The sequence below is a fragment of the Gopherus evgoodei genome, chromosome 7, assembly GCF_007399415.2.
Source record: "Gopherus evgoodei ecotype Sinaloan lineage chromosome 7, rGopEvg1_v1.p, whole genome shotgun sequence".
NCBI lineage: Eukaryota > Metazoa > Chordata > Testudines > Testudinidae > Gopherus > Gopherus evgoodei.
Window position 1 is genome coordinate 107,145,866 of NC_044328.1, and position 21,128 is coordinate 107,166,993.

The 21,128-nt window shown below is 57.2% G+C and overlaps 2 protein-coding genes across 3 annotated transcripts in view; both read left to right on the plus strand.

The window, feature by feature from the left end:
• COL7A1 (collagen type VII alpha 1 chain) overlaps positions 1–10,003 on the plus strand; it is a 92,047-nt gene extending 82,044 nt beyond the window's left edge. Inside the window, exons 78-88 of one of the 2 annotated variants that reach the window (XM_030570521.1) lie at positions 561–605; positions 1,655–1,726; positions 2,678–2,722; positions 3,579–3,641; positions 4,955–4,999; positions 5,959–5,994; positions 6,770–6,805; positions 7,306–7,350; positions 9,001–9,010; positions 9,526–9,561; positions 9,922–10,003. In XM_030570521.1, the coding sequence (XP_030426381.1) occupies positions 561–605; positions 1,655–1,726; positions 2,678–2,722; positions 3,579–3,641; positions 4,955–4,999; positions 5,959–5,994; positions 6,770–6,805; positions 7,306–7,350; positions 9,001–9,010; positions 9,526–9,561; positions 9,922–9,926 (438 nt within the window). In that variant the 3' untranslated portion in view covers positions 9,927–10,003. Of the gene's footprint in view, positions 1–560; positions 606–1,654; positions 1,727–2,677; positions 2,734–3,578; positions 3,642–4,954; positions 5,000–5,958; positions 5,995–6,769; positions 6,806–7,305; positions 7,351–9,000; positions 9,011–9,525; positions 9,562–9,921 lie in introns of those variants that run through there. The other variant, XR_004001358.1, reaches the window with a different exon arrangement.
• Positions 10,004–10,638: 635 nt separating this feature from the next.
• On the plus strand, positions 10,639–21,127 carry LOC115655270 (collagen alpha-1(VII) chain-like; the record flags this gene model as incomplete). The annotated part of the gene is made up of 16 exons (XM_030570522.1): positions 10,639–10,925; positions 11,585–11,620; positions 12,128–12,169; positions 12,257–12,301; positions 12,444–12,488; positions 12,893–12,928; positions 13,697–13,756; positions 14,876–15,001; positions 15,829–15,900; positions 16,866–16,901; positions 18,432–18,491; positions 19,028–19,072; positions 19,167–19,202; positions 19,708–19,743; positions 20,310–20,366; positions 21,053–21,127. Coding segments are annotated over exons 2-16 (786 nt in total), but the record flags the coding sequence as incomplete, so codon positions are not given.
• Position 21,128: the final 1 nt, after the last annotated feature.

Below are 21,128 nucleotides of genomic sequence, written 5' to 3' on the forward strand. Positions count from 1 at the left end.
GACGGGGCCATCGGTTGCCTGTGGCCATGGGGCTAGATTCCAAATACCAGGGGCAGGGGTAGTTTCTTATGTGCCCCCCAGGCATGTCACTGATGATTCAAAGTCCAGTGACTCCTCATGTAGCCCTACCCTAAATCCAGCAGGAATCCCAGGGCACACGGAGAAGTCCCCAGCTGGCTGGCACATGCACCAGCAGGGGAAGGTTTTTGACAGTGCTGCAGTATCATCAGCCACCTGTGTTGTGCTCTGGGCTAGTAGGTGGAGCCTTGAAGGGCTGGGATCAGAGACAGTGCCCACAGCCCTGAAGGGAGCACTGACTGTGGAGCACAGAATGGAAGGTCCCTGGGATCTGGGGCCCAAACTAGGGTGGGGAGAACGGGCCAGGAAGTGCATAAAGGACAGTCCTTCACCTTCTCTCACCCTGCCCCCTTGAGGTGTTGCTGCAGGGTCAGTGTACGGGGCTGTGGGTGTAGGGCTGTCTTCCCCTGGGGACGGCTTCTGCTCTGCCCTCTGAGGGATCATCTGGGTCTTTGATCCATGTCCTGTTTGTCTTGTCTCAGGGCAGAGACGGCATGCAGGGTCCTCCAGGGCCCCCAGGACCTAAGGTGAGTGAGTTCCCACCTGGCAATGTTGTCCAGGTCTGCCTACTGGGACCAGAGGGTGTTTGCAAAGGACCTGACTTCCCTGCACCTTGGGATGACAGGGACGGGATAGCGGTGAAGACCATATGCTGAGCTGTTGGGGAAGGGCATGCCCCATGCTTCCCCACAGCCTCCCACCTCTGGGAGTTGCTTGGATCTAGACAGCCTTGTCCATCGCTCTTTGGCCAGGACTAAAAGAGCCAGCATGACACAGGGCAGATCCTATACACCCCCACCTTCCCCAGGCCTTGAGCCTTTGAGTCCTTATCGTCCAGTGTTATCATGGGGTCCTGCTCTTCAGGCAGCTCAGACACAGGTGTTGGGAAGCCACTGCAGGCAGCAGCCAGGTGACTAACATCACTCTATTTAGCAGGGGCCTCACCATTGTGCAGCCCCAGTTGAGCTAGGAGACAGCAGCTGGGCCAAGTTGCTCCAGGACCTGCCCTTTTAATCAGCAGGTGCCATGGGAAGTCCCCTGAGGCCCGGCAGGGTTAGTCCCCCTCAGCCTGTCTAGCAGGATCAGCACAGCTCTGCTTGGGTCCCAAGGGAGACCACCAGTGACACTCAGCTCTGAACTCTGGATGGGGCCCTGAAAGGGACGTTCCAGACCCAGTGGGCCCAAGGGACACCCAGCTTCATTCGATCTAGTACAGAACATAGAGGAGGTACGAGCCCTGCTGCTTCACAGCATCAGCCAGCTACTCTATGCCCAGGGCTGGAAGAGGCTGGGTAGGTTCTTCCAGAGATGCTAATTATGGGGTTTCTTGTACCTTCCTCTGAAGCAGCTGGGTCTGGCCATTGACCCATGGGCAAGATGGACCTATCAGTCAGATCTGGTCTGGCAGTTTCTATGGCTCCAGGGGACAAACAGGAATCTTACCCAGAGCATGTGGGCAGAGGGGTCGGCAGGTGCCCTTTAGGAGACCAGATTCCCATGGAGGGTTCTCGGTGCTGTTGGCAGCAGAGTTGCTGGCCCTGGGCTGCTGCCTCTCACTGTGCTTTTGTATCTCCAGGCAGATGTGATGGAAGGGAGCCTCTCGGGTCTTCCGGGGGAGCGTGGACCCACAGGACCCAAGGGAGCCAAGGTTAGTGCAGAGGAGGAGAGAGAAGCCCTGTCTGTACCCCATGTCTCAAGGTCAGAGTTTAAGGCCCAAAGGGACCATGAGAGCATAGTCTGACCTCTTGTCTGTCACCACCACCAACTCCACCCAGCACTGCACATTAAACCCATCTCACCAGATCTCCCAGAGTGCTGCAGGAAATGGAGCGGGTAGCTTTCCTCTCCCTGAGTTTGGCCCAATACCCCAGCATGGTGCTAAGAGGTGCTGTGCTGCTGCAGTTGCTGCGTTTCAGATGGGATGTTTGAGGTCCTTTGTGGTCATCAGAGAGCTAGTGGCACTTACCATATAAGCCTGGGTTTTAATCGTTGTGTCCTGGTCTGATTTCTATGTGGAACAGGACATCCCTAGCTTCCTTCTGTACTTCCAGTTGGCTAAGAGAGTCTCCTTCATAGACTCTTGTTAATGTGCTGTGTGATCTTCAGCAGCCCCCCAGCCCGGAGGTGGCTGCATTTCAGTGGTGGGTAAAATGATTCCTGCTTGTAATGTTATAGGAATCACACTGTAAGCTCCTGATTTCCTAAACCAGGGTCTTCCTTCAGCCCAGTCTGGAAACTGACACTGTGGTACTGTGAGCTCAGCCCACTCTGGTGACATCACTGTTGCCACAACAATCAGTGTACTTTCAAGGGGACAAAGCAGCAGGAGACTGAATGAAACACAAAGTGGGAACAATGGTGGGGCTTGGAGCAGAGGCAGCAATGCTGTCTACTCCTGGATTGGGGAAGGTGGTGGTGACAGCTGCCACTCAGGAGAGATGTAGGGGGAGAGTGGTCTGGAGGTTGTTATAGCCAGGACTCCTGGACTATTCCCTGCTCTATGGGGGTGTGTCCCTGATGGTTGGAGCAGGGTGACTACCTGGCTGTGGTTTGAGCCAGGGCTTTCTGACACTACCATTTTCCTCTTCCTCCTGTGCAGGGAGAGCCCGCTGTGGATGGCGAGAGAGGACCCAAAGGAGATAAGGTCTGAGTGTAGTAAGTCTTCTGGCACCTGCGCTTCACCAGCTTCCTCTCTGACTTTGTCTCGCTCACATCGGGGGATCTCCTCTGCCTGGGGCACTTTGACTCTGTCTTTGATCCCTCAGCCTCTCTCTCGCTATCCTTCTGTCTGGCTGCACTGCTGCTCAGCAGGCCTAGGTCTCTGGATCTGGCCCTCCTGTGTTGGAATCCAGGCTCGGGTGCCCTGCCAAGGCACTACTAAGGCACATTGGAATGGCTCTTTCCTGGCCATGGCAGCTCCTCAGGCTAAGTCTGAGTGGTCCATGGAGAAAGAACTTGCATCCCCCAAGGGGAGCCCTCCAGGGCAAATGTAAAGCATGTCAGCAGGTGATGGTGTGCAGGGGAAGCCAACCTGGCCACTGCCTGTTCGGCTTATAAACAGGAGACCTCAGCCCCAGGGCTGTCAAGCCAGCAGCTTCCACACACAATCACTCTGGATTGGTTCTTTAAAAAAGAAGGATAAGTCCACATTATACTGTAGGCCCTACATATAAACAAAGCAACACGAGCACACCTGCTCCCTGCACTTTACTATGGCATAAGCCCTGCTCCCCTTGCAGCCATGGGAGCCAATTCTCCTGCCAATTTCCAATAAATGCCCAAAGCTGGGCTGTGCTGAGACCTTATGTGATGTCTCTCTCCCCAAAGAGCTGGGCAGCACTAGGGAGATGGGGGGACTCTGGCCTCCCCTCAGGGAGCAAACAGATCAATATCCCAGCAGGTGAGCCTCTCTCTGCCCTGACAGGAGAGGGTCTTGGGTTGGGATGGGTCATGGTGATTTCCTGCTGGTCTTTGTGACTTGCTGCATGTCCCAATCGCAGGGTGAACCTGGACAGAAGGGAGAGAGAGGTGAAGCTGGCGAGAAAGGCAGGGATGGCAGCCCGGTGAGTACTGCTAGCGGGACCAGAACTGCTGGAACAGCAGCAGGGTGTGGGTTGGGACTGAGGTTCACTGGCAGAGCTGGGGGACGAAGCTGCACTGATGGGGACTGGGGTGCGTTGGCAGAGCTGGGGGACGAGGCTGCGCTGACGGGGGCTGGGGTGGGTTGGCAGAGCTGGGGGACGAGGCTGCGCTGACGGGGGCTGGGGTGCGTTGGCAGAGCTGGGGGACGAGGCTGCGCTGACGGGGGCTGGGGTGCGTTGGCAGAGCTGGGAGACGAGGCTGCGCTGACGGGGGCTGGGGTGCGTTGGCAGAGCTGGGGGACGAGGCTGCGCTGACGGGGGCTGGGGTGCGTTGGCAGAGCTGGGGGACGAGGCTGCGCTGACGGGGGCTGGGGTGCGTTGGCAGAGCTGGGGGACGAGGCTGCGCTGACGGGGGCTGGGGTGCGTTGGCAGAGCTGGGGGACGAGGCTGCGCTGACGGGGGCTGGGGTGCGTTGGCAGAGCTGGGGGACGAGGCTGCGCTGACGGGGGCTGGGGTGCGTTGGCAGAGCTGGGGGACGAGGCTGCGCTGACGGGGGCTGGGGTGCGTTGGCAGAGCTGGGGGACGAGGCTGCGCTGACGGGGGCTGGGGTGCGTTGGCAGAGCTGGGGGACGAGGCTGCGCTGACGGGGGCTGGGGTGCGTTGGCAGAGCTGGGGGACGAGGCTGCGCTGACGGGGGCTGGGGTGCGTTGGCAGAGCTGGGGGACGAGGCTGCGCTGACGGGAGCTGGGGTGCGTTGGCAGAGCTGGGGGACGAGGCTGCGCTGACGGGGGCTGGGGTGCGTTGGCAGAGCTGGGGGACGAGGCTGCGCTGACGGGGGCTGGGGTGCGTTGGCAGAGCTGGGGGACGAGGCTGCGCTGACGGGGGCTGGGGTGGGTTGGCAGAGCTGGGGGATGAGGCTGCGCTGACGGGGGCTGGGGTGGGTTGGCAGAGCTGGGGGATGAGGCTGCGCTGACGGGGGCTGGGGTGGGTTGGCAGAGCTGGGGAAGTGAGGATGCACTGATGGGAGGCTGGGGTGGGTTGGCAGAGCTGGGGGAGCAAGGATGCACTGATGGGGGAGGGAGGGTGTTGGCAGAGCTTGTGGGGGAGGGGCCGAGGCTGGGCTAGCACTGGGGAGTGTTTAATGTGTATTGGCAGGGCTGGGGTGGGGGTCAAGGCTGGACCAGCAGGGGCTAGAGTGAGGTTCTTTAGCAGAGCTGGGGCCTCAGTGCTTCAAAGAGTTGTTAAACCCTTGGTGTCTGTTTTTTACTGTCTGTTCCTTGCCTTGTTTGCTTTAGGGCCTCCCAGGAGAAAGAGGCCTTGCTGGGCCAGAAGGGAAACCGGTGAGTAAAGGCGGGAAGCATCAGCCTGGGAGTGCAGGGTGTGGGAGGGGGCACATGGAAGTAGGGTGGCCGAAGGAGAGTGTGACAGGCTGGCTTGGAGGCTGCTCGAAGAGGAATGAGTTGGTCACTTGGGGTTTTCTCAGGAGCCAAAGTGTCTGTGTCAGGGGGTTTAGCTGAGGTTGTCATTCCCAGCTGCAGAGACAGGGCAACTCCCGGGAGACATTCCAGCACCCCAGTACACTGCCTGTTCCCCAGTACCGCCGCTGGGCTCTCTGGAATGTTTGTGGGACAATTCCCTGGGCTGGTAGGGATTCAGGACACTGAGTGGGCATGGCTGAGACCATCTCTGGCCCACATGCAGGCGGGTGAGGTGCCCCCAGCACAGGGGGACAGGATGTGATTCAGGCAGGGAGGAAAGACTAGGGCCCCCAAACCAGCTGCCTTTGTTCTGTTTGTCGTACTGTATCTTTGTGCTCACGGTGCCAGGAGGGTTAGGAACAGGTACCCCGTGCTGACTGTGATTGAGCTGGCGGGGGATCCCCAGACAGCCCCCAGTTTGTTCTTGGGAACACGTCCATCTGCATTAACCAGCGAGAGACTTTAGCTGTGCTCCCGCACAAGGTGCCAGCGTCGCTGTTCCAGCCCCTTCACACCCCCGTGAGCAGCATTCCCCACTGCAACGTTGTGCTGCCAGCTCACATGTTGACATTTTGTGTCCTTCCCTTCCATCCAGGGCCCGCAGGGCTTTAGAGGGCCTCCCGGCCCAGCTGTAAGTAACCCTTCGTGGTAGGCCTTGGTTCTGGGCCCTGGCTGAGGTTGGCTTCCCCAGCTCTTTATCTATCCTGTGCAGCAGCTCTGTCTTGGCATCATATTGTACAGGAGGCCAGGCCTGAACTGGGGCTGCTTCAGGGGCTGCTGTGGTTTCGCTAATTCTGCAGCTTTGAATTGCCTCCTTGCAGGGTATGCCAGGCTTTCCCGGAGTTCTAGGCCGACCGGTAGGTGATTGCCTTCCACTCCTGTCTTGCGCCCTTCCTGCATGTAGCAAGTACATCCTTCTCCTGCAGAGTCTGGGGCGTTTCTGCTTTCAGGAGCAGTCTGCATTGTAAACTTTTCACAGGGAGGCAGAGATCATGCATCTGGGGGTTAGAGCAGGGACTGGGATTCCAGAGATATGTGTCCTGGTTCTGACTCACAATTTTGGGCAAGTCACTTACTCTCTCCTGGCCCTCAGTTTCCCCATCTGTAAAATGGGGCTAGTGACTCTGCGGCTCCTCACAGGTGTAAAGAGCTTGGAGATCCTTGGATAACGGTGCTAGAGCAAGGCCCACAATGACTGACTGCAGGGCACAGCTGGTTAAGAAGAGCTGACAGCACGTAAAGTGAGAGGATTAAAATCCTGTCTGTCTGTGCCTGGCCCCTGTTGTAAATCCTGTAAAGCAGGCTGGGTTTGCACTGCTGCCCCTATTGTCCCAGACACAATGTGACATGCACAACAGCATGTGGAGAGTATGGGTGCAACCCTGTCACCCATCGAGTGCGACTTCCCTCCCTCTGCAGGGCCGTGAGAGGGGGCTATGGTATGGTGGCAGGGACACTTCACGTGAGGATAACTTGGAGTCCAGAGCTCAACCCTTTTTCAAGAATATTGGTCCAACCAAAACTCAGTTAAACCCAAAAGCCAGTCGGCCCATCTGACTTCTGCAGTGGCAAGAGGTGATCAGTCTCCGAGAGCTCCCATCCAGTACTGACAATTTCTATCCTGTCCTGCAGGGCAACCAGGGAGATCCAGGGCCACCAGGCTCAGCTGTAAGTAACACCAGCCTCCTGTACTTTCTGTTGACCATGGCTGTGTGTGTATCAGAGCCACATCTCTGGTGGCATGGGGGAATCTGCTACTGCCTGAACCCCAACATTCACAGTAGTGTCCAGATGGTTCCTGGAGGCTGAAACCTGCTGGCATGAGATGTCAGCCCAGCACAGAGCTTATACTGGGAAAGGGGAACGGAAAATGACATCCATTGTTGCTGCCAGAGGCACACGAAGCATTTCCGTTCAGCAGTCACCTCCCTGCCAGCCCTCCCCATGGGGCCTGCAAGAGATGATGTGCTGCAGAGCTGGAGGCACAGTCCTCTGTGTTATTAGCAGGGCCAGGGCGATGTGGAGCTTTTGTGTGTGTGGCAGATTCCAAGGCAGCAAACCAAACAGGAAGCACATCAGTGCTGTCCATGCTGTGCTCCAGAACCGGCTCCGTTGCACTGCTGGGCTCTAGCTGTAGCTGGGGATAACCGTCTACTCTTTCCTTGCAGGGGCTTGTTGGACCACCAGGTGCGCAGGGCCCACCCGGAATAAAGGTGCGTCCCAGACAGAGCTTCTTTCAACCCGCTGGAGGCTGGAACCTCTGGCCAGAGGAAGCTGGAGTCCTACTGGCTTTGCTGGGCTTAGGGACTCCAGGAGGCTGCGTTAGCTGGAGGAAGCACTGCAGATCAATGAATCGATATGGAACCCACAGGCATGGCTCATGCATCCACTGGGGAAGGCCTCCAGCTCCCGGGAGCACCAGGCTCCATGCAGAGCCGCATGTGGGCTGAGAGGGCCATGCATGAGGCTTGAGTGATAGGCACATCCCTGAGCAAGCCAGAGGATGTTGGGCTGCAGAGCATGCAGAACCCTGTGCTCGCTGGAGGGCTTTGCTGCCCCGTTTAGACCCGGGATTGCAAGGGTCCAATTCCAAGTCAAGTACTGCACACCTATGGTTACACTGTCCCCTGGCCACTGTGGTCACAGTGTGTGTGAGATGCAGGCTATGCCCTTAAAAGGTGCCACCTGTTTAGAAGGCCCACATGGCGTTGTCCTATACTATGGAAAGAGTGATAGGGAGGCTTACTTGGAGACTGGCTGGAGCCTTTGGGCACCCCATAGCACAGGGGACACAGGGAAGGGGTGACAGCAGAGGAGACTCCACTTCTCCAGCCAAGTAGGTGAGGGAGTGTGAGTTACAGTAATGGACCAAATTCACCCCGGGACACGTCAGCGCAGTGAGCCCAGGGCTGACTGTAGGAAAGGAATGGCGAGGACAATGTCCATGGAGGGGAAAGAGCAGCAACCCAGGGCTGGGAGATACTGAGTGTGTCTTTGCAGAGAGCACCCTGGAGGGTACCTGTCCCCATCAGTGGTTGGACATCTACCCTGCTCTGCCTCACTTAACCACATGCCAGTGCACATGGAGGACCCAGGCTGGCCCTCCTCTGCCAAGCATCCTCCAGCTGCGTTAGCTGTAGGAGGCCTGATGAGCTTTGGTTAGTTTCCTGGAAATGTTATTCCAGTGAGCGAGCTGATGTGTAGGGGAGCACTCGCTGCAGTAACAGACCCCGTGTGGAGCTGGCGGTGTCAGAGCCCTGAGAGTGAAGCTCTGGCATCTCTTGGGAACTTGGGTCAGCTCAGTTCCCAGTTGCAGCTGGAATCCCCCTTGTGTGGCTGCTGGATCCTTCCTGCAGGTCTGAACAGCTGGAGCTCCCAGGGCTGAAACAGGAATTGAGGAAGAGAGAACCACACAAATACCATGTTGAACTCTCTCATGCACAGCTCCCAAATCCACCCTTCCTTCCTCCATAGCCAGGCAGCCATAACTATAGGTAAGAACACCAAGCCGCAAAGAGTTAGCTGAACAGGCCCGAGCCAGATCTGGTTGGCATTCCTTGGTCTGTCACCAGACCTGTGCCCTGGCAGCTGTCTGGCAGGAACAATCCTCGGCACACAATCTCGAGAGGCCCATGAGTATTTGCTCTGGTCAGTCGCTGTAGAAGCTGGTATTGGAGGTCGTCTCTGCTGAAGTCCTTTGTAGGCTCCTGAGCTGCCAAGGGCTGGCGTGGTCATCTGAGTGGGGGGTCTGGTTCCTGATAATGTCTGGAGAGGCCGGCTTGAGGCCTCATGGACACCAGCAGCTGGATCTGGGATTGTTGTACCTGCCTGATGGTGAGGTGTAACAGACTCTCTTATTGCAGGGAGATTCAGGTGAGCCTGGCGCCAGCATTCGGGTGAGTAGCTCTGCCATGCCCTGCCATCTCTGCCTCGTCCCTGCTCAGGCTGGCTTTGGCCTGAACTTAGGCCCATGCGGGACCTTACCCAGTGGGTACACACCTGCCCTAAAGGGGGTGCTGGGCCCTTTCCTTCGGGGACAGCTGGTGTGTCCTGATTAGGGCAAGGCCTGGGAACCTGCAGAGTGACTCTGCCTGGGGGGAGATGCTGTCAGTGTGGGACCCACTATCCTAGGGAGAAGCTTCCCCCTGCCCTCTAACACATGCCTGTTTGTTCCGTTGCAGGGCTTGCCTGGGCCCCAGGGAAATGTCGGCCTCCCAGGCCCCTCAGGCCCCCCCGGCCTTGTGGTAGGTAGTTGGTGTAATTTTTCTCTCATTTGGGTGCCATCAGGGAGCGGCATTTGAATGGTCTCTGTGCTGCTGCCCAGGGTGGGAGATGACCGGTTCCTCCTTCGTTGCCTTTGATTCCTGACTGTGTTTGTTTTCTCTCAGGGACCACAGGGTGCTCCAGGATTGCCAGGACCAGTGGTAAGCATTGCTAGTGCATAGTTCCCGATAGCCCCCTTGCTGCTATGGGGGGTATGAATTACCAAATTCCCAACTGGCCTGGCTTTGCTGATGGCCCTTCCAATGTCCTGCCACTGCATTTCTTCTCTTGGCAACCTTTGCCTTTGTGTACATGTCCATCTGGCAAAGCTGGGCCTTCCTTGGCTGAGAGAGCAGGATCCAGGTGGCCCATTGTGCAGCTGATGCTCGTTTCCCTTCTCCAAGGCCTGGAAGTGGCCGGAGGCGTCCGATGGAGATGCTAGCTGTGGAGTGGATTGTCAGCAGTACTGTCTACTTCTCCCTCCCCCTGATAATTCCAGCTGTTCCATTCCCGTTTTCTAGGGTGAGACTGGAAAGCCTGGCGTGCCGGGGAGAGATGGCGTTCCGGGGAAGGAGGGAGAACCAGGGCTGCCTGGGAAAATGGTATGTCCCACACAGGTGCTGGCAGGGCATGTGCCTCTGCTACAGTGACTCCCACGGGAAGGGTAATGGCAGCATTCTCCAGATACTCAGGTGATGGAGGAGTTAGAAATACCTCAGTCCTGCTGCACTCAGGGCCGGCTCCAGGCCCCAGCACGCCAAGCGCGTGCTTTGGGCGGCATGCCGCGGGGGGCTCTCTGCCGGTCGCCGGGAGGGCAGCAGGCGGCTCCGGTGGACCTCCCGCAGGCATGCCTGCGGGAGGTCCACCGGAGCCGCGGGACCAGCGGACCCTCCGCAGCCACATCTGTGGGAGATCCACCAGAGCCGCGGGACCAGCGAGCGGCAGAGCAACACCCACGCATGCCACCGTGCTTGGGGTGGCGAAATGGCTAGAGCCGGCCCTGGCTGCACTGAGCCTCTCCGGCCTTCCCTCCCATTGTGTGTCTGGTACTGGAGACCATGTGGATCAGGAGTTATTCTACGTCTGTCTGTGCAGCTGGCTGCCCCTGTGACTCTCGCCCAGTTTGGATGACCCAGGAGGTCTCATCAAACCACAAATTCCAGGGAATGTGGCACCTCTAATCGGCACTGAAAGCTTGGCTTTGAATGATTTTCCATGGCAGCGTGGTGTGTCGAAGAGTACATTGAATTCAACCACTGGGAGTGTGGTATGCAAGAGAGCTAAGTCAGAAGCCATGTATGATTGGTCAGGTTACCTCTGGGGTGGCCCCACCTCCTGAGAGGGAGCTGATGGTGGCAGCCAAGGGTGCCTGGATGGGAGCATGGAATTGGGGCACAGCTGCACCCATCATGTCCATCTCAGGCCAAGACTAACAGTTGTGTTGATTGCTTGACAGGGTGTGCCAGGACCCGCAGGCCCTGCTGGACCTAAAGGAGCACCAGGGGACGCCGGGCTCCCAGGACAGGTGTGTATGATGTTCTCCTATCTCCCTTGGCTCATTTTCTGAGCCAGCTGTGGTAGGTTACTAGCTCCCTTCAGTGGATTTTCCTTCTGAAGGTGGGAGTAACTCATCCAAAGCCCAGGCCTACTGGGTGGGGTGGGCTGAGTTGGCCCCTCTTCTGGGCTGTGGAGTGTGTCTCCCTCATGGTCCCTGCCTCTGGGTAATAACTCTGTCTCCCTGCCACCCAGGCCGAGCTCTGATGGAAGTGGGACCCTTCAGCCTGCACTGTAAGATTGCTCTCCTCCCATCTAAGGATTTGTGCGGTGACCTAGGATTCACCTGTGTGGGTTGGAGGGGTGTCATTACATCCTCTCCCCACCACTAGCCCAACATTCCCTGCAGCAGGAATTCTGAATGCAGGTCCCATACGGGGATGGTGGGGAAATGGTGACAGTAGCCGGGGTTCAGCTGGGCTGGACAGCCCTTCCACACAAGGGTAGGGAGTTAGTACCCCACTGCCTAAGCCATGGACCAAGCAGTGGTGCTTAGCATTGTGCTCTCTTGCTGTCCTCCTTCGTGTAATTCAATCACTTCCTACCCTGGCCCTTGAAGTGAGAAACCTCCCCCAGTCCCTTGTGTCACTCATCTGTTAAATGTCCATATTTCCCCCTGCCTGTCTCTAGGCGATTGTCGGTCCTCCTGGGATGAAAGGCGAGAAGGTAAGAGGCTTGGGGATTAGCTCAGAAATCTGCACAGAAAGTTTCAGAGGGGGAGTGTGGGGACTGGGTGCCAGGACTCCTGGGTTCTTTTTCCAACTCTGGCCTAGAAATTGTATTAATAATAATGCTGTCAGAGCCCAGTAAAAGCCAGAGAGGGAGAGGGTGGTGCTGGAACAGCCTGGAGTGAGTGACCAGCACTTTGGAGCAGGGCTTTCTCCGTGCCACGCTGCCCATGCACCTGTGTCTGCTCTGGTGCCACGAGCTGTGTCTGCTCTGGCTTGCCCAGTGCCAGCTTCCCCAGTGTCTCTTCAGCCACTTCAGCATCTGAGCAGGAGCACAGGCGTCCCAGGCTGCACCAAGAGTGATGGTTTGTGGTGACCAGAATCAGTGGAAGAAGGGAGCCCAGATGTCATCTCAGGGTGGGAAGGCCTGGTGCTCACTTTGTGGGGATGCAGGGGGCACAGGAGGGATGCCTGACGTGCTGAGCATTTGTGTGTTGCTGTCTAGGGTGAACCCGGAGGGATTGAAGGGCACCTGCTGGGGGAACCGGTAAGTTGGCCTTTCACGTCCCTTCCCACTGTTATATCTCAGACTCTGTGCCCAAAGCCAAGCACTAACTTTGCTCTCTACCTGCAGGGTGCCAAGGGCGAGCGAGGCTTACCAGGCCCCAGGGGAGAGAAGGTGAGGAACTTCCCCACACCCCATTGCAGGGAGGGGCTTCCACTCTCTGCTCTTAGTCACCTCCCTGTGATGGCTCATGGTGCCTTTGTGACCTGACCCATTTCACTCCCCACTGGTGAGTCTCACTCTTTCTTCCTGCCAGGGGGATCCTGGAAGAGAGGGGGAGCCTGGAGACCCTGGGGAAGATGTAAGTACCATGTAGATGGGGTGCTGGGAATGGCTTGGATCCCCACTGTAGGAATGCTGAGTCCAGACCCAGTGTTAGAGGCTGGGGGAGGCTCTCCCCTGCTCAACCCCCCCCCATTCAGGTTCTTGTCCTGGGCCCAGCGCTAGAGTATGTGAGCAGTTTTGGTTTGTTTCATTGCCCCACCTGAATGGGAAGCCCTGGCCTTTGTCGTAGTAAACATCTGAGCACGGGCAGCTCCAGCATGTCTGAGATCTGGCTCCAGGGGGAAGGCTACCTTGGTGCATAGTAATCTAGTTCTGTAAAATGGTATACAGCTCATGTTCATGCCCTCAGATGTGTATGTGTTCAGTGAGTGTGCACAGCATGGTTTTTCCTCATTGTTTCCTGTGCTTGTATTTTAACAGGGAGCCAAAGGATCCCCTGGAGTCAAAGGGGAAAAGGTATGTAGTAACCCCGGTACTTGGGCTCCAGTGTACTGAACCTAGAACCTCACCGACACGCCCTGTCAATCACAGAACAGGATGCATTTAGCAGCACTTGGTGGCTCAAACACCCACCTGTCATCTTCCATCGTGCACTCAGGCTCATGTCCCTGAGGTATCTCGCTTGCAGTTTGATTGTCATGTGCTGGTGGCTGAGGAGCGGGGAGGATTGTGGCAGCAGTGAGAAGGGAAGGTCTCTGAGTCAGCACGAGACAGAGAGAGTCCTTGGGAGCAGGAGCAGCTGCCAGCTGTGTGTTCAGGGTTACTGGCCTGCTCTGATTGGTGTTTGGCTGGTGAAAGGCTGATGTGACTGGGCTAATCAGGGCCCTTCTTGCATTGTTTAACAGTGACTGTGATGTTCATGGCTGTGGAAATGGCTGTCACAGTGTCTGTGCCTCATTCCTGCCCTGGCGGGATCCCCCCTGAGGCAGAGAGGGGAGTTTATTCTGCAGGGTCCACAAGCAGGGCCAGCTGAATGCATCCCATTCTGTGACTGACAGGGCGTGCTGGTGAGGTTCTTGTGATGCGGCGGCTTTCGCACTAGGGACTGACTGAGGCCAGCCATAGATTGCAACCGCTCTCAGTCACCAGCTGGGGCATAGCTTACTGGAGGATAAGTCTGTCCCATTCCCATCCATTCCTAACCCTTGTATGTCCCTATGTATCCAGACCTCTGCTTCTCTGTATGACATGACTTACCATTTCTATTCCATCTGCACCATTCAGGGTTTGGTTGGCATTGGCCTGCAGGGACCCCCTGGACAAGATGGACCTCAAGGTTTGAAGGTAACATCTCCTAAGACTTTGTTAGCACAGAGAACCTCTCCTTAGGCATATGGGGAGTCTGGGAATCAGAACTCCTTGGTTCTCTTCCTGCCTCTGCCTCTGGCTTGCTGAGTGACTTGGGCCAAGCCTCTTCCCTGGTTCTGTGCCTGTTTCCCTGTTCGTATAATGGGGTTAATGACACTTGCCCTCTTGTTAAACACCTGCTTGGAAGGTGCATGTTGTTATTATCAATTTAAAACATGGAGTGAAACGCCAAGTACTGGCCTTGGCATCGCTCCCTCCTGCATTGCTGTCTCCTGCTGTACGTGACCTGTCCAGCCCACAGGCTTTCTGTCAAGCCAGGAAATACTGTGAATTTTTACAACACAAGCAAGATGCCCATAATCTTCCCCCTTCATGGGAAATTGGTTATTTGGTAGATTCCTGAGGTCCTTTGAGTGAGTCACAGGACAGTCCTAGATGGGCAGGTGGCAGGAGCCACTCTAGAAGCAGGACAGGAAGGGCTGGATGCTCCCCCTCCACACCCTGCCCCTCACAGCTTTGAGGCTGAGAGAGACTTGTGCTTACAGAGCTCATGTGGAATCAGCACCACTGTTGCTGGACAGCTCCTGCTGGAGGCCCTGAAGAGCTGGGACACTCCACTCCTGGTTCCAAACCAATCCCACGGCAGAGATCTTCAGTGCCCAGTTACTAATGAAAATTACCCCCCTCTCTCTCCACCATGCATCCCCAGGGAAAGCTACCTACCCCAGTGTTACCGCAGAGCGGCCAAGTGCTGGGATCAGGATATCTCCACTCCAATGCCAGCCATCCTCGATATACAGGCCTGACCCCCTCTCTTCTTGGCTGCCTACTTGTACAGGCCTGAGATCCTTTTCCCTGCTTCTGCCCACCCTCAGCGTGTGGGTGTTTGGCTGAGCTCACCTCCATTTCACTCCTCCTCCCGGGGCTGAGTGCTCTGCCCTGCTGGAGTACAGCATTTCCCTCCAGACTGAAATTGAAGTCCCTTGAGGAGTGTGCAGCCCCACCCCACTGCGCCTCTCTCAGCAGTCTGGCATGAGGAGAGTCCTTCCCCAGAAGCAGGCTCAGCAGCACTGGCTCCTTCTGTCTCTCCTTCAGGGTGACACTGGCTTACCTGGCCCACCAGGATCCCCGGGCTTGCCAGGCATCGCAGGGACCCCCGGCCAGCCAGGTCTGAGGGCAGAAAATGGACAGCCAGGCCCACCAGGACCTCCAGGAGAGAGGGTAAGAGGTGCAGTTACCATCTAGCCCTGAGCTCTGGCCCATCTCACCCCTGCTAAAGCACAGCCACTTGGACCACACACCCCAACCGCATGTACTGCTCAACACCAAGGGCCAGTTCTCCAGCACGACTGCCCAGCTCCCCCAGCTTCTGCCCTGGGCCTGGCCCTGGAGGTGCATACAGGGGAGCCAAATTACAAAGGGAGGCCACAGGGTGAGGCCATGAGACGTTCCAAAGCCCTGAGGCTTCCTGTCCATGGACTCCTTGGTGCCGGCAGGCAGGGCCTCCTACTGCGGGAGTGTAAGGGATCGATGAAAGAAGCAAGGGAAAAGACCATGTAGGACCTTCCTGGCCGCCCCCAGACCAGACTTCCCTGCAGCGCTTTCTCCAACCCAATGTGAAGTATGCTCCAGCAAAGCAGCTTCTATCAGCTCCCTCCTGTGACATGCAGAGAGTCTGCAGCACCCCCTTGAAGGGCTAAATGTCCTTTCTCCACTCACTCCTCCTCCCTGGTCACATGTGGTGGTGCCTGCCCGCACAAACAGGGCTCTCCTTCCTGGCAGGACCCAGGAGTTCACCCCGAGCTGCACAGTCCCCGTCCCATGAGAACACTTGCACTTGCCTCTGCCTGGTGCCCTGAGTGTGAGCTCTGCCATGGAGGAGCTCGGTGAAGAGAGATGCCCCAGGGCCGTGGGACTTGGCCTCTGCCCTGGAGAGGCCTTAACTGTGCTCCCTTTACAGCCAAGGCCACTCCGGGGCCTTCGCTAGCTGTGAAGTGGAGCCTCACCGTGGCCAAGGCCTCTCTTGAGTGATGTATTTTTCCTGCTAGGGTTTGATTGGCTTCCCTGGAAGAGATGGCACCTCTGGATCACCAGGGCCGCCGGGGCCCCCAGGGCCAGCAGTGAGTGTTGGGCATCTGGGGCCAAGAGTGCTGGGTTTGTAGCTAGGAGGAGGAAGATGGTTTTAAGGGGGTGCAGCTATTGCTCCCCCTAACTCAGCATCTCCCTATGTCTCTCAGTAGGTGCCTTGCACAGGGTCGGGGAGGGAGAACTTGGCAGGGTGCTGGAAAGAGCCTACTTCCTTGACAAGAGAAGTCAAATGGTCAAGCTCTCTGGGGAGCAAACAAACAGTGCAGGGGGTGATAGGCAGCTGCCCTGAACCAGGAAAGAGGCCATTAAAACCCAAGCCAGTGCCACTTTGCACAGCTCCAAAGGGAGGGATTTAAAAGGTCAAGTGCCCAAAAGCAGGTGGGCTGGGTATCTAATGCACTTGGGCCATTGCCACAGCAGAGGCACGCTGTCTGCTTGCACACACAGTTGTGACTCTTGCTCATCACTTGCATACACAGTCCCAAGGATTGTGTGAGATCTTCTAGCCCCCAACCCCAAGCACGGGGTTCAACTTTGGGTGACAGAAAAATCCCTTGCTTATCCCAGTGCAGGCACCGGTAGGGGTCTCCCTGTGGACTGGAGCCAGAGCAGCTTTGCATCCAGATTCAGAGCTGGGCGACAGGCTTACCTGAGTATCATTGAACTATTCCCTTGAGTGGGTTGGGGTCAGAGAGGGATGGCTGGACAGATGAATATCTGCATTTCTCCAACTAAAACTCCCTCCGCCTGTTTGTTCGCTTGTGTTAACCCCCTGTTGCCACTAGTGCTGCCCAGGACCAGATAAATGAAAGGGAAGCGAGGTGAGTAGTACGAGTGACATGGCTGAGGTCTGACCCCTCTCCCTGGTGTAATTGTAGTTGTCACCTGGACCAGGGCAGCACTGATCTCTTCATCCTGTGATATAGTAAACCCCCAGGGATCACTTCAGAGGCCCCCAGGCTGGGCCTGGTACACTGATCTGTGTCTCTTGTTTCAGGGGGCACAAGGCGTCCCAGGACTGAAGGGTGACAAGGTAGGCTCTGGTTTTACCCTTATTGCACCAGCCCAGGGCTGGTGCAAGGATGTTTCACGCCCTAGGCGAAACTTCCACCTTGCTCCTGTCCCCGAGCCCCTGCCCTAAGGCACCCCCCTGCAGCAGCTCCCCACCTCCGCCCTGAGGCACCCCCCCGCCCCAGCTCACCCCTGCTCCGCCTCCAACCCGAGCACGCCGTCACCACTTCACTTCTCCCACCTCCCAGGCTTGCAGCGCCAATCAGCTTAGGCTCCGCAAGCCTGGGAGGTGGGAGAAGTGAAGCGTCCACGGCATGCTTGAGGAGAAGGCGGGGCAGGGGTGAACTGGGGCGGGGAGTTCCCCTGCGTGCTCCCCCCCTTACTTTCTGCAGGCGGCCCTCCCCATGCTCCCCTACCCCAGCTCCCTCTGCCTAAATGCCAGCGGTGACGGGGCAGCCAAAGAGCCAGCCACCACGGTCGCTGCCGAAGAAAACGCTGCCTCCACAAATCCTAGTGCCCTAGGCGACCACCTAGGTCACCTAAATGGTTGCTCCGGCCCTGCACCAGCCTCCTGCGGCTCCTGGAGTGGGGGGGAGGGCATGTATTCTCCAAGGGCACCAGCTAGAAGGTTTTTTTTCTTGCTTGGTGGATGTTCCCTGTTGCCTTCGAATAACACCTCTCCCCTTTGGGGGATGGGTCACTGGAGGAACCCAGACTTTTCTCCCCTAGTGTAGCTTTGGGGCTAGTAATCTTGATAGACAGAGATGCAGGGACATCTCAGAGCTATCTACAGGTGAAGCCCTTGGGGTGAAGTGCATCTCTGACCCATTTGCAAAGGCCGCTCCTCTCCCTTCCTCTTGCCTCTGGTGCAGTCGCTTGTCTCTGAAGAAGCCTGTTGTGGGGAGTGATGGTGGAGCCAGGCCCCATAGGTTGATTCTGGGGCTGGCAATGCTGTTACCATGTAGGTACCGAGGAGCAAATGAGCTCCTGCCCTGTTGCATGACCCAACTTCCCAGTTTGAGGGCATGTGCAAGCAAAGCCAGGCACCCAACAGACAGCAGCACCCCTGGGGGTGCAGGTGGCACGAGGATCCTGCCCCCTGCATGAAAAGCTCTGAGCAACAAGGAGAGGCCATGGCTTTTTGGCTTTGCCACATGTGTGGTTGTCAAGCCATGCAATCTCTTGTATGTGCAGGGTAGGGTTGCCAATTTTGGTTGGATGTATTCCTGGAGGTTTTATCACATGACATAATCTTTCATTAAAGATTAATCTTTAATTCCTGGAGACTCCAGGCCAATTCCGGAGGGTTGGCAACCCTAGTGCAATGCCGTATTCCATGCAGCATGATGCTAGAGATTTCCGGAGCTGGGACAAAGTGAGCAGGCAGAGGGCATGGAATGGGGCAGCCAGTGGCTGGATCCAGCAGGGCCTGGGTAGTGCCCGACTCAGGCAGCTTGGGCAAGATGTGCAGGATTGCCACTTACCTCGTCTCATTCAGAGAATGCTGCCATTAGCTACAGGGTCACTAACACTCTGTCTCTCTGCCCTGTAGGGGAACGTGGGAGTTGGACAGCCGGGCCTGAGAGGCGAGCGAGGAGACCCAGGGCCACGGGTACGTATCTGCCCTATTGCCTCTCCCAGCTGTGAGTGCAGACCCTGCTAACCCACCTTTCTCCCCAGCACAGCACAACACATTGATCCCGCAGGGCCAGAAAGGCTTTCTAGCCTGCAGTTCAGCATTGGGAAGCATGGCATGTGCCCCCTTGTGGCACTGGGGACTCCACCAGGCCTTGTGGCTTTGGGATACTGGCATGGCTCTGCATGGGCCGGGGGTATGTGGAGCAGTCTTGGAGATTAGAGATGAAGAAGACACACTTGGACCTTTCGAGCCCATCTCCCTGAGGAGAGCCTCTTCTTGGCACACACCCTGGCTGGGGCTGAGGAAAGCCCACAAGTGGGTACCCTGGAAGCATCCCATGCTCAGGACCCTCCCCAAGGCTAACATCACTGCCCTTGGGCTTTGCCTCTCACCCCCTTCACCATGGATCAGAATGGCAGGATATGGAATTGACCCCCTGTGCTCTCGGGGCCCAGCTCTCCTGGCCCTGGCCCTGTGCTCTATCTCACTGTCCTTTTCCTCCTTGGCAGGGTGAAGACGGACGCCCGGGGCTGGAGGGAGATCGTGGGCCTGCGGTAAATACCTTCCTCCTCCCCTTGCCTTGCCCTTTAACCAGGGGCTGGGATTGGCTCCCGCTCCCCAGTGACTCCCCATCTCTTTTCCTTTCAGGGGCCTCCCGGAAACCGAGGGGAGCGTGGCGACAAAGTAAGCAACCTACTGGTGGGGGGCAGTGGAGCTGGGGGAGGGGAGTCTTCTCCCACCCACCCCTCCATCAGGCCGCTATTGAAGTACAAGCACCTGCCCATGGGGGTACAATCCCACTCTGATGGGATTGGGTCAGGGTATTGCCCAGCCTGCTTGGGCTGCTGCCTGACCAGGGCTGTCTCCTCTCCAGGGGAGCTCATGGCTTGTTCTCCCTCTTGCTCTCATTTCTCCCAGTTCTAATAAAGTCAAGTGTGAACCTGTTTCCCTCTGATCCTGAGCCCCCCACTCATGCCTCTCAGGACCCCATGAACTTCCCTAGGTTTGGGGTTCCCTAGGCTGGTGGGGCTCCTTCCAACCATGCTCTTCCCCTCTGAGTGTCACGGTTCTGGCTGGTCTCTTTGCTGCTCTGAGGGAGGCCCTCAGGTTTGGTAGTGGCCTGACAGTTGTGAGACCCACGTGCCCCTGGGCGAGACGTGTTTCTCACTCACGCTCTCTTCCCTTCTAGGGAGACATTGGAGCTATGGGGCCCAAAGGAGACAAGGTCAGTTCCCCATTTACCCACTGCTAAGGGCTCATCGGCTGATCACTAGACCAACTGCCACACCAGAATGGCCCATTTGCCTTCAGACCTGGGAGTGTCTGGGTCACAGTCCCCCAAAAAAGGTGGGAAAGTAATTCTGCACTGGCACAAAGCGTTTCCATCTACCACCTGCACACCAGGCACTTGTGCCCAACTGCAACTTCGCCAAATGCTGCCACAGCATGTCCACCCCATGTGAACCTTTCCAGTGCTAGTGGCCAGCTTTGGCTATGCCCCGACCAGATACTCCTTAGCCCTGGGGCTTTTCCAGTAACCTCTGCCTGTGTCCCTGGGTGGCAGCCCCCAGGGTTCTTGCCACTGGGCTGTATAGTCCTTGGACCTGCCCTTGCTGCGGTGAGGCCCCTGGCGGTGTGGGAAGCTGGACTCTTGACTGGCTTGATGGCCAGCAGATGGTCCTTGGGCACATGACCCTGTTTAAACCCATAGGACTGCAAACTGCAGCATGGGTCAGTGGTTTATTCTGAGCTCTCATTGGCTGCTGTGTGGTTTTTTCCCCCTGTGTGCAGGGTGATACTGTCATTGTGGAGGGGCCAGCTGGAGTCCGGGGGAGCAAGGGGGAGCCGGTAAGAGCCCTACCCCATAGAGCAGAGGTTTTCAAACTGGGGGGTGCACTCCCTAGGGGGGTGTGGAGGAACTTTGAGAGGGTGAGCATCGACACCAGGTCTCTTGGGCCAGCCCTGCACAGTGACCGCCCCGCACCATCTCCACCCCGTGACTCACCTCAGTGGTTCACCTAGCCTGCAGGTCAGTGTCAACATCCACCGTGGCTGCGCTGATTTCCGTTCCCAGCAGCCTCTGTGCCCAGTGATGGCTCTGCCTCCAGAGACCGTCACACACACCTTCCCCCACCCTGAAAACCCTAGTGGGGAGGGGCATGTATTGTGTCTATTTTTGTCTGGGTTGGCAGGGTGCAACCAAATATTATAACTCAAAATGGGGCGGGGTGGGGCCTGGCTCAGAAAGTTTGAAAACCACTGCAAGGGCCTGTTGCCCTGGGCTGCTCCCAGGATGCTTTGAGATTTATCAGCCTGGACCTGTTTCCTGCTGTTGATCCTGTAGCTGCTAGGTCCACCTGCCCCGCCCACAATCCCCTCTTGCCTTGGGGTTTACACCCTATATGTCATCAGACACTTCTCCTGTGTATCCCCTTATGCCAGTTCCCACGTCCCTGTAGCCAGACAGACCAGACTCCACCCCAGGAATCTCCCCTCCAGTCCCAATTCGTGCCTTATTCTTTTCTGAATCCCAGCCCCTGGGTCATCCTCCTTGCGCTGTCAGAGGACTGACACCCTGCAACCTCTGCTCTTTCCCCTGCCCAGGGAGAC